The sequence below is a fragment of the Saccopteryx leptura genome, chromosome 5, assembly GCF_036850995.1.
Source record: "Saccopteryx leptura isolate mSacLep1 chromosome 5, mSacLep1_pri_phased_curated, whole genome shotgun sequence".
Classification (NCBI taxonomy): Eukaryota; Metazoa; Chordata; class Mammalia; order Chiroptera; family Emballonuridae; genus Saccopteryx; species Saccopteryx leptura.
Window position 1 is genome coordinate 130,677,754 of NC_089507.1, and position 12,229 is coordinate 130,689,982.

A 12,229-nucleotide genomic window follows, 5' to 3' on the forward strand; every position below is an offset into this window, starting at 1 on the left:
TCCAGTGGTAAAGGAGCAGGCATGCAGGTACACTGGGTCTTCCCAGGGAGGCAAGTGTGCAGGTAGCTAGGGGTGCTGCCGCTGTCACAGACACAGCCCCTTCGTGTCTCCAGGGAAACCTGGGCAGCAACTATTCCCGGAGGCTCGGGCTCTGGCTCGCGAATGCTTTTCTCTCTGGATCAGTGCATTCTACTTCAAGGGTAGAGTGGACTCTTTTGAGGTGTTATAGGGTGTCATGTCTGGCATTTGCTCCCGTTGCAGAAACACGTGTCCAATGCAATGCACTTAGGTTTCTCAACAGTTGCCAAGCAGTCAGAATGCTATGAGAGGGACAGCAGGGACTCCGGGGAGGGCTGGGCGTTAAGAGGAGAAGGCGGGGAGATCGAGGGCCCCAGCCTGGTGGGAGTCATTCGGTGCTACAGTCCCCTGGGCGGGTTGGAGTGCAGAGGAAAGGGGAAGCCCCAGTGGGGCGGGGCAGGAGCAGTTGTGCCGGCCGCAGCTGTGCTTGGCTGCAGGGGAGCCGGCTCCCTCTCAGCAGAGCCATGCGGGACGTGAGCTACGCGTGGCAGCCTCTGTTCAGACTATTCCACTGCAGGGTGGGTTCCAGGGAGCGCCGCCTACTTTCTTGCAATCACAGCGCAGCGTGAGGTATGCACCTATGCAAGGTGGTGCAGTGTTTCTGTGCTGATGCGTGGCGCACATTCATGTAATGCCATCCGGCAGGACATGCTAAAAGCACCCCAGATCTTCACAGGCAGCCAGTGGCCTGACTGCACGATTGTCGGACGTTGTGGGCTGGTGCACAACTGCGAGCACCGGGCAGGCAGAAAGTACACAACACACAGCACACACACACAACACACACACACACACACACACACACACTGGCGAGGAAGAGATGCAGTTGAGTTGTGCCTGATAAATGTCATGAATTTTAGGGTTTTGCATAATGAAGGTGCCGCCCTCTCCCAACAGTTATTCTGGGGTTCATAGTCCGGTAATCAATTGCAGGTCTCAATAAGATCTAGTTTTATTTTCGCTTCTACTAGGAGAGATAAAGGCAGATTGAAAATACCGTAAATGGTGACTGGGAAAACCAAAATACTCGGGTCCATCTGGGTCCTGCCTCCGGGGCCTTCCTGCCCCCTCCTCAAGAACGGCCCGGCTTCTAGATCTTGCGACTGGGTGTTGGGAGAGGAGCGTTCAGGACAAGTCAAGGATTCTAAGGGTTTCAGGAAAATGGGAGGGGAAGAAAAAACCAGGGGAGCCCCCTTCCCACGGGTGGCGGGGGTTCGTGGTGTGTAAACTCACAAGTATTGGGCAGCTCTGGCAAGAAGACTAGGAAAGCTCTGCCCCACAGGCGCTCTCAGCATCCTCCCTCAGGCTTCCCTCTCTCCCACCTTTAACGCTAAGCCCGAGTCTTCAACTTGACTGTGCCTGACTGGCGCACATTGTGTTAAGAATGCAGAGTATTGGGGTCCCACTCCCAGAGAGGCCATCAGTACGATGCATTTTAACCAGCATCCCAGGTGATTCGGCTGCGCGGGTCCGTGGGCCACTGGACGGCGCCACTCCTTTCCTCCCAGGGCAGTTGAGGTGATTACTCTGGGAAGCCGTGCCGGTGGTCTTTAGGGGATGATAGGAGGAGGCTCAGGAGCATAGGACCTTCCGCCAAGGCTGGGTCTAAGGGCTTTTATCTGCAGAAGGAGGTACGACTACTGATGCTGGCCTGAAGGGGGCACCAGTAGTCGGCCTCCCGGCTTGCTCACGGCCCCTCACCGCCCGCTCCCCACGTGAAGGCGGAGGAACAGGGCTGGAACCCGAAGAATGCGTCCCCGCCCAAAGGCTCACGTCTGCGTCGCTGCCAGACGGACTTAAAAGCCCAGGCGGAGCACCAGGCATCCCAACAGAGCTAGAGAGGACTCCAGCTGGCGCATGTGGACGGCGGCTGTCACTGGTGTCCAAGCTTCCCGGAGAGTTCCGGAGTGGACCAGAAACCCGGCCCTGCGGAAGTTGCGCGTGCAGCCTCAGGACCCCCGCCTGTTTCGAAGCGCTTGTGGAGCCTCACCCCCGGGGCGAGCGTTCGTCATTTAGCACAAAGCACGTTTCCAAAGAGCAGCGCTAGGCAGAGAGCCCGGAACCGCGCTCCAGCGCACAAACCCCATCTTTGCCTTTGTTTGGGGGGTCGACACGCTGCTTTCTTTCCTAAGTCTGAATTCTTCGCAAAGGGAGAGCCACCGAGGCTAGGCCGTGAAGATGCCCCTGGAACTGACTCAAAGCCGGGTGCAAAAGATCTGGATACCGGTGGACCACCGTCCCTCGCTGCCTAGATGTGAGTGCAGATGTGCGCCGGGGCCGGGCTGCAGGGGAGCGGCGTGCCGAGCAGAGAGGGAAGCCATTGTGCGGCGAGCGCTTTTGTGCCGACTCCTCTCCGCGCGCTCGTGTAGAGCCAGGGCCTCCCTCCACGGCGGTCTGGGTTCACAGGGACCCTGCGCCTTCCGCTCCTTCCCGGCGCGGGGCGGGCGGGGCGGTGTTGGCGGCGGCGCGGGGCGGGGACGGCATAGACTCCTGCGCCGGCGCCGCACCTCCCAGGCCCACGTCGGCCGCGCTGTGGCCCGGCGGCAGCACAGCTGTGCTGCGCTAGGCTCGTATCGCGGTGCTCAGACGGACCCGGAAACGGCGAGTGTGCCCGGGCTTCGGCGCTAGCGCAGGGCACTGCAGAGAGCCTCGGGACGCTTGAGAAGGGATGCCCGCGTATTCCGGCCTCGGCCATCGTCCTGGGCGCCCGCTGGGCTGAGTCCCTCCAAGGGACGCGGCCGCTCCTAAGCGCAGCGTCACCTTGTATCTCTCCATCTATCTCTACCTCCCTTCTCTCTGTCCGTTTCTCTCTCTCTCTTATTTCCATCGCTTCTCTGAACTCCTCTCTATATTCACCACCTTTTCTCAGTCCCCTTTTCTGTCCATCTTTGCCGCATCTCTGTATTTTTACCGCCCGTGTGTCTCCTCTTTATTATATGCTAGATTTGTAATTTTCTCCTCTTTATATTTCTTTTATCTCTCTCCCTCCTTCCCTGTATATTTCTATCCCCCCCTGTGCTGGGGGGCCACAATAGAGCTGGCCCTGGAACCAAACCGTTGCCCCAGTTTTGGGGAAGGCCCATGGATCCGTGGCTGCACGGTTGGCAGCGTTTTGCACGCGCGCACAGACCGTGCACCGAGCTCAGAATTTGCTGGCAATTCACCAATCTGCCCCTTCTGTCGTAGTCCGTAATTATTTTGGAAGGCTATACCTTACGTTCTGTCTCTAGCTATGGAGAGTCACTTCTTAAAAGGGTGGTTCTAAGGTTTGAAGGCAACTCTGATCCTCCAGGTAACCTGCCTAGAAGCGCTTTAGGTGTAATAGGATAGAAGTCAGTGAGTGGTGTTTTGTTCCAGGCCAGCTTAGATTGCCGGAGAGGTGAAACAGATCCCAGGTGCAAATCCTAGGAATGCCTTCTAGGCATCAATGGTGGTTGAGGAGGAGGTATAGCCTGCTGGCCTTTTTTGCTGCCACACGTTTTTCAGAGAATGGTCATTAAGGCCACGTTGACATCTCACACAGCTTACCCTTGGACTTTGTCCAGGGCTGAATCACTGCCCCCTCCTCCCACCTGTCCTAGGAGGTGGGGGAACTGGCTGTGGTGCTCCTAGGCCAGGGGTTGGGAACCTATGGCTCGCGAGCCAGATGTGGCTCTTTTGATAGCTGCATCTGGCTCACAGACAAATCTTTTTTTTTTTTTTTTTTTTGTATTTTTGTATTTTTCTGAAGCTGGAAACGGGTAGAGACAGTCAGACAGACTCCCGCATGCGCCCGACCGGGATCCACCGGCACGCCCACCAGGGGGCGACGCTGTGCCTCTCCGGGGCGTCACTCTGTCGCCTGGGGCAGAGGCCAAGGAGCCATCCCCAGCGCGGGGGCCATCTTTGCTCCAGTGGAGCCTTGCTGCGGGAGGGGAAGAGAGAGACAGAGAGGAAGGAGAGGGGGAGGGGTGGAGAAGCAGATGGGTGCCTCTCCTGTGTGCCCTGGCCGGGAATCGAACCCGGGACTTCTGCACGCCAGGCCGACACTCTACCACTGAGCCAACCGGCCAGGGCCGACAAATCTTTAATAAAAAAAATAATGTTAAAAATATAAAACATTCTCATGTATTACAATCCATTTCCATCCGCTCATGTTCATGGTTGTGGGTGGCTGGAGCCAATCAGAGCTGTCCTCCGGGACAACACCAAATTTTTATTGGATAATGCATAACATACACAGGTCGTTGTGTGGCTCTGATGGAATTACATTTTTAAATATGTGGCGTTTATGGCTCGCAGCCAAAAAGGTTCCCGACCCCTGTCTTAGGCCATACTAGTGATGGCCCTGTCAAGGCACTCCTGACACTGGGGGCCGTTTCTCCACCAGCTTGTCACTTCTGCTGGACCTGAGGATTTTGGGGGCCTCAGAATCCTTAAGAAGAACTAGGTTTCTTTGCAAGGTAGCTGCAGGCCAGGGTGTTTCAGATGTATTCTTAACTGGCTTTTGAACTGGGCTAGCCACAGTCTACTTGTACTGTATTTCTATAAAACCTATTTGTGGTGAGGAATATAGTCCCTCAAATCCTGAGGGAGCTTTTTAGCCATGGCAAGATGTGGAAACAATATTGCCCTTTGTGATTTGGAATAAAACATATTTGTGGTCTGACCAGACAGTGGCACAGTAGATAGAACATCACACAGAGATGCGGAGGACCCATATTCGAAACCCCAAAGTCACCACCTTGAGCACCAGCGTGAGCACGGGGTCACTGGATTGAGCATGGGATCAGAGACATAACCCCATGGTCGCGAGCTTGAGCCCAAGGCTTGAGTTGGGGTCACTCGCTCTGATGTACCCTTCCCCCCCAGTCCAGACACATATGAGAAAGCAATCAAACAAATAAGGTGATGCAATGAATAATTGATGCTTCTCATCTCTCTCCCTTCCTATCTGTCCTTGTATGCCCCTCTCACTGACTCTCTGTCAAAAAAATAAAAATTTAAAAAACCCCACAAAAAACGTATTTGTGGAGCACTTTATAAACTGTAATTGGTCATGTGAATATAGATTTGTTCTATATATATGTGTGTGTAAATGCATGCATTTGTATGCATGTGTGCACACACACACACACATTTAGTAGTCTCTTGAGGTTCATGGTGGTGGGCTGAGGTCTGGGAAGAATGACCCTCAGGTTCCGCGCAGAGGGCACTGAGATTGGCTGCATTTGCTCAGTCGTGTGATTCTGGAGAGACAAGTGTACAGTGATGCTTTCTTCCTCCAGGAATCAGAGACCCATCCATTAGACTTTGTCAATCTGCACGTCTCACACGCAGAGGAGAAATCTGCCTGAAAATCCCTGTCAGAACCATTCAGAGCCTGGGGGGCGGGGAATGCTAAAGCTGATGGATTAATTCCCTGTCCCCACCTACTTCTGGAATTCTGAGTGTGGTTCTGAGGTGTAGACTTCCTTATAAAAATATCTGTAGCCCGAATAGTTATTACATGCCCTTATTTCAAGGAGCGGTGTCAATTTTGGTTATATAGCCACATTTGTCGGAATAAAGAAAATAGTGCATTTTTTCTAGGCATCTTTCCTGATTACCTCCCACCCCTTTTTTAACGATATTTGGAACACTGGATCGAGTTTCTTCCTCCTAAACCTGTTACCATCTTTCTAAGGAGTGTCCTTATTGGGGGGGTGTACAGCAGATATCTCTAAGGGCATAGGGAGCATTACCATTCATGTGCAAAGAACAATAACACAACAGAAATCCCCAGGTTAGTTTGATGATATTTCTGCCTCTGAAGAACACCCATTGGATGCCCTGTTAGTATGCCCACACTGTGGTAAATGCTTCTTACGAAACCTGCAGCTTCCTTCAAATACAAACCATTATTGGGACTTACTGAATTGGTGAACCAGCTTCATTGACAAGGATTTCAGTTACTGACTGGCAAGGGCTGCCTGTCTTCTCTTTATCATCAGTTCAATTGAAGAGCCTTTATGTGCAAGTCCCTACTTCTTTACCCACTCAGAACTTCAGTTTTGTCATAAGGTCAGTTACATAGTGTCTTTCAATGAAAGGCTTTCCATTAAAAGCCACTGATGGTATTCTAACTTCAGGAAGAAAGATGAGGGGCATTTAAGAGAAATCTCTACCTATCCATGGGTGGCTACTACAGTCCATACTCGGCCCTGGCTGCACATTAGAATAATTTTGGAGGGGAAAATCTACAGTGGTACTCCAAACCAAGTTAGAATTGCAGCAGGAGAGGCTTGGGCATCCTATTTTTAAACAGCTCCTTAGGTTCAGTCAGTGGTAGAGAACCACTGATTTAGGAAAGAGCACTTAACGGATTTCAGGTGAGAGAGACTAAGGTGAGCTCCAACCCTGTCCCTTACTTAGTACTTGTGCAGTGGGCCCTCTCCTCAGTTGTGGGTCTTAATTTCCTTGTCTGGAAGGTTGAAAGCCATACAGGCTGATGCTGATGTAGGCCGCTGTAGAAAGCATTTCACATGCATTACATTGTAGATAATCTTCCCAAGAAACTATGAAGCATCCCTCAGTTTCACAGAGAAAGAAAATGAAACAGTGAGAGATCATGTAACTCTTGGAAGGAAGGTCCAAGGAAGCGGTGGGAACTGGCTTTGAACCCTGTGTGTTTGACCCCGGCCCTGCCCTCTTAGCCACTGTGCTATTCTATTGTTTGCTCCCAAGTTTGTCAAATGATTCACTAAAATGCCTTGTTCCCTTAGTGTCACTGGCAGAGACCGTGTCCTGTTGGGAGAGCCATTCCTTGGACAAATAAGTTAGGCATGCATTAAAATGGCATGCAGGGTAATGAATGAGTATGGTCTTCTCCAAATAATACAGAAGAGCTTTTGAAAAAGAAGGTTGTCCTAGCAGGGTTCTCACCACCACTCAAAGCCTCAGGCATACCCCCTGGGCAAGCTCACTTAGAAGTTGGTTCTTAACGTCAACTAAGCAGATTCTTTGGGCTGATGTGATCTCAAGAGAGGGTTTATGTCTGGTAGACAATGGTTAAATGTTTGTTTTATTCTCCCAGGGCCACGTGTGTGCAGCCAGTTTCCCAGAGAACCCTTCATAGGTGATAGTGTAACTGCAGGGTGACAGCAGGTCTTTCTGTACCGAGTTTGATGTGCCCTTGCCTGGCAGGAGTAGGTTTCACTGGATACTGTAGACATGTGACGATCAGAATTCTATCAGGCAGTGCTGAGGACTGGCCCTATCTGCATGTGTCTATCTTAAACAGCCTCTTCCATTGTTCCCCTGGGATTTGTCATTGAAGCAATAACTTACCCCCTTGTAGAAAAGAATGACTTGGCATCTTTTTGAGTTTTCTGAGGTTAGCATTTTGGAGTGTTTCTGGGCAGAAGAAAGCTTGTAGGAGAGATGGGAATAGCAGCAAAGTGTCTTCCAACGGTTTTATTTTCTGAGCATGCGTTGTTGTGGATGTCAGTCTGGTGGGTGAGGACAGTTGTTGAGTGACTGCTTGTGTCAGTGTGTTACATGGTATCAGACAAGTTATCAGCTTAACCTGGGTGGTAGGGCTGGAGTGGAATTGCAGCCTCTGTCCTTCTGGCTGGTTATTTTTCAGGATTGGTACTCAGGTCACCATATGTGCTGTTCCTGGCACTCTCTACTGGCCTCCTGGTTATCATATGCTTCCTCTGTCTATTTGTGTGTAGGGAGCTAGCACATGCAACTAGTGTGCATAATATACTAAGAAAATGGTGCGCTGGCTGTGCATAATCAGGTTCATTCAGGAGCTGCTCAGACGCTGACTCTGGCTACCCATTGAAGTCCACCCCTATGGTCACTAACTGTCCCATTTCACTCTGAAAGGACCTTGTGCTTTTTTTTGCTCGCGTGTCATCTGTTCCCCACCCCAGACCAGATGCTTCTCAGCACGGAATGGTGTCCACATTTGTTTTGTGCTTACAGGGTACCTGCACATGTGACCTTGAGTGAGTGTAATGACACTAGAGCAGTGAGGGTGAACTCGCAGAACTTGGTGAGTCTCTTTGAACTTACTCAAGGGATGGCCTTAACCACGGATGACACTTTTAGCCAGAGCACCCCTTTTAGTTTTGATCAAGGTGTGCATAGTCTGTTAACCCAGTGGTCTTAAATTCTTGCTTCTTTACCCCTTTACCATAGTGAACAGCTACACGTCCACACATACACATTTACATTGCTATCTAAGTTGATGTCTAAAACATCTAAGTTAAAAACATTTTGTCAAAAAGACATTAAAACGTTAATTTGTATAAAATGAAACACACTAGTCCTTTTTGGAAAATCCTATGTTGACCCTGGCCGGTTGGCTCAGTAGAAGAGTGTCGGCTAGGCGTGCAGGCGTCCCGGGTTCGATTCCCGGCCAGGGCACACAGGAGAAGAACTCATCTGCTTCTCCACCCCTCCCCCTCTCCTTCCTTTCTGTCTGTCTCTTCCCCTCCTGCAGCCAGGGCTCCATTGGAGCAGAGTTGGCCAGGGCGCTGAAGATGGCTCCATGGCCTCAGCCTCAGGCGCTAGAATGGCTGTGGTTGCAACAGAGCGATGCCCCAGATGGGCAAAGCATCGCCCCCTGGTGGGCGTGCCAGGTGGATCCCGGTGGGGCGCATGTGGGAGTCTGTCTCACTGTCTCCCCGTTTCTAACTTCAGAAAAATACAAAAAAAAAAAAAATTTTAAAAACCTGTATTAAAACTCACTGCTTGGGGTCCCTAATCCCTGTGCTGTTGGGGGAGAAGAAAAGGCCGAGCCCCAGGGAAGGTGGTATGAGAGGTGGGAAGGGGCTCTCTTTCCCATAGGTTAAAGAAAAGTCTGCAGAGAAGAAAATGAGGGTCTGTGAGGAACTGAGGCAGGGCAGGTGACTACAGGACAATGAAGGCACTTGAGATGTGCTGCGACTTTAGAACAGAAAAGGGAAGGGTGAAAGAGACTAAGACTCAAAGATTTAGTCAGAAGGTTGTGTGGTTTCCGGACTCTGTTTGAGACCAGATGTGCCTGGGCCCAGGGACCACGGGCACCTTTGGCACTCCCCCTGGCAGTTCGTTTGAGTCTTAGGCACGAAGCCAAAGGAAAGGAAGAATGGTTTCTGCTCTGGCAAATAAGGTACTGACGGTTTGTTTGGGTTTGAGATTCAACCTGATTTTTCGATTTAAGATATTACTCTGCTACGTCTTTGTGTCTTTTTCCTGTGAAAACATCTACTGACAGGAGGTTTGGAGATTTGTGCGTATGATTAGTGGATAGAACTAATCCCTGATTTGATAAATCCATCTCTGTCTCCACTTCCTTGGCATGAGTCCAACAAAAGTATTCTATGCCTGTGCACAGCTAGAGATGGTGTGTGTGTGTGTGTGTGTGTGTGTGTGTGTGTGTGTGTGTGTGTGTCCAGCTGTGTCTGTGCATGTTTGGATAGTCTCAGGAGCAGTAGCTTGGTGGGGACATCAGATAAGACCAGGGGAAAACCAATGGCTTAGGGGAAGGATTAGTAGAGAAAGTATTGTTTTGGGGCAGGACTGAGAACACTTTTCTTTTCTTTTTTTTAATTTATTTTTATTTATTCATTTTTAGAAAGGAGAGAGACAGAGGAGAGAGAGACAGAGAGAGAGAAGGGGGGAGGAGCTGGAAGCATAACTCCCATATGTGCCTTGACCAGGCAAGCCCAGGGTTTCGAACCGGCGACTTCAGCATTTCCAGGTCAACGCTTTATCCACTGTGCCACCACAGGTCAGGCCAGAGAACACTTTTCTTGTGTGTCACCTTCAGCTGCCACAATGCATACAGTAGCGTGTGTCTTATGTCCCTGCTGGTTGTCAAGGAGCCCATCAGCTTTTTCTGCTGCCCCTTGGGACTCATGAAATCCCATTGGCTCTTCTTTGCTCCACTTGTGTGCTCATGTGGAGCAGGGAAATGTCTCTGTTTTCTATTTACTTGATTGTTCCTGGCCTCTGTGATCTGAGGAATCCTACCCCGAACTTTGTGGTTGCTTAATGTGCCCCGGCCTCCTAATGACCTTTCTTTCTGCTCCTCCCCTCTCTGCATGGAGGTCACCGATGGTCTGAAACCATGAAAGGAACAGCTCCTGTATATTGTGTTTGCTTCCTCCTTGGCCTTAGCCTGGAGGTCGAGAGGGCAGGTCCTAGCATAGCATGGTGGGCGTTTGTAAAGCTGTCCTCAGTTTGGTCACCAGGCCGAGGAAGGGACTGTGTGGGGGCACATCCAGCCCTAAGAGGAGGCGTCTTCCTTCAAGCTTGTGCCTGTCTGTAGCCTAGTGGCTTTCTCTCCTTCCCTATCTTGCACTCGTGGATGATAGAGAGAAAGTGAGAGAGCGCGCCCCTGTCAGAATCGGAAGGCTGCCTACATGGGGTGCAACCTGAATAGCTTTGCCTGTACTCTTCTGGCCAATGCCTGGGAAGCAGTGCTGCATGGCTGATGAGGAGAGCTGGGCTGACCGTGGCACTCAGTGAGCTCTGGGCAGTGCAGCCAGAGGGGAGCTGGCAGATGGCCAGTCTCTTGCTCCCAGTGGGCAGCCCTGGCTCATGTGCACTCATCACCAGGATGCTGGAGTTGCCTGAGAGCCTCAGGGGCAAGGTGCCAGCCAAGGAAATACTGTGTTTTAAATGGTTAAATGTCTAGAACAGGGCCCTTTAGACTGTTCACAGTGAAAAACCTTTTTCCCTGGTGTTTTCTGTTGCTGAGATTGGAAGGAACATGGGACAGTGGTTAAGCGGTGAAGCCAGGGGGAGAGTCACAGAGCAAGGCCTTCTGGGTTTCACGGGGCTCTGCCTGGGGCTAGTGATATGGAGCATGAGGGGCTCGGTGCTCTGCCATTTCCTGAGCAGGTCACTGGCCTCAGTCAGAACTGGGCAGAAAGGGACGGAGAGTCTCAGGGCCAGAGGAATTTATCTGTCGCCTGTATGGGGGCAGGGCAGCTACTTCATTTGATAAACTTTCATTTGTGTGTGTGTGTGTGGTTGTGTGTGTGTGTGTGTGTGTGTGTGTGTGTGTTTTTGACAGAGAGAGGGATGGATAGGGACAGACAGACAAGAAAGGAGAGATGAAAAGCATCAACTCTTTGTGCGGCTCCTTAGTTGTTCGTTGATTGATTTCTCATATGTGCCATGACCTGGGGGGCTACAGCAGACTGTGTGACCCCTTGCTTAAGCCTGTGACCTTGAGCTCCAGTTGGTGAGCCTTGCTCAAACCAGATGAGTCCACGCTCAAGCTGGCGACCTCGGGATTTCAAACCTGGGTCCTCCGTGTCCCAGTCTGATGCTCGATCCACTGCGCCACCACCAGGTCATGCTCATTTGATAAACTTTAGTTTTTGAAACTGTCTTCTTTAGAAAGAATTTTTAGGAAAGTCACCGAGACCTACTGTGTGGAGGTTGAGAAATTGATGATTGGCCTCTCTCTGTATTTCAGTGTACCTTTCCTAACTGCCACCTTAATTTACATAATGCTTTTGTAAGTGCCTCTTCTACTGTTAGCCTCATCGTACTTGGTGTTGGGGGAGTCCCTTCTCAACACACCCAGGAGTGCATTTCGCTCTGGAGTTAGTAACGGGGTTCCCAACAGGCTTTAGGGCCCTATGGTGTCAGTCCAGGGTGTGAGGTCCTTGTCACTCATCCCTGGAAAGCAAGATGGAGCTGTGAGGTGTGACTGAAGGGCTCTGGCCACCAGGGGGCGATAGTCCCGCTGGTTTGTATAATGCCCAGGGCTTTAAGGTGGGAGTGAAATAGGACTTTCTGTGCTTTTTAAAAGTTTGTTGTGGGGCACAGGACTTTGTCCGTGCCTGAGCGCTGTTCATCCATGGCCCCTTTCTTTGTTGTCTTCTCAGCTTGTGGGCCCAAGTTGACCAACTCCCCAACAGTGATTGTCATGGTGGGCCTCCCAGCCCGGGGTAAGACCTACATCTCCAAGAAGCTGACTCGCTACCTCAACTGGATTGGCGTCCCCACGAAAGGTGAGGCCGTGTCACAAGGCTGATAGTCACACTGCCTGCTGAGGTCGTGCTCTCCCACCGGCCCCGCCCCCAGTCTTCTGTTGGCCTGGTCAGTCCCTATAGTGGGGTGGCGGCACCCTATTTGGCTGTGTCACCCACCACACTGTCTGTACACCCTTTCTTTGTCT

At 51.2% G+C, this 12,229-nt stretch overlaps 1 protein-coding gene across 4 annotated transcripts in view; it reads left to right on the forward strand.

The window, feature by feature from the left end:
* Window positions 1-955: 955 nt before the first annotated feature.
* The window catches only part of PFKFB3 (6-phosphofructo-2-kinase/fructose-2,6-biphosphatase 3), a 28,745-nt gene continuing 17,471 nt past the window's right edge, over window positions 956-12,229 (forward strand). Inside the window, exons 1-2 of one of the 4 annotated variants that reach the window (XM_066384732.1) lie at window positions 956-2,332; window positions 11,937-12,062. In XM_066384732.1, coding sequence (XP_066240829.1) covers window positions 2,257-2,332; window positions 11,937-12,062 — 202 coding nt within the window. In that variant the 5' untranslated portion in view covers window positions 956-2,256. Of the gene's footprint in view, window positions 2,333-9,113; window positions 9,203-11,936; window positions 12,063-12,229 lie in introns of those variants that run through there. The other 3 variants (XM_066384731.1, XM_066384733.1, XM_066384734.1) reach the window with 3 other exon arrangements.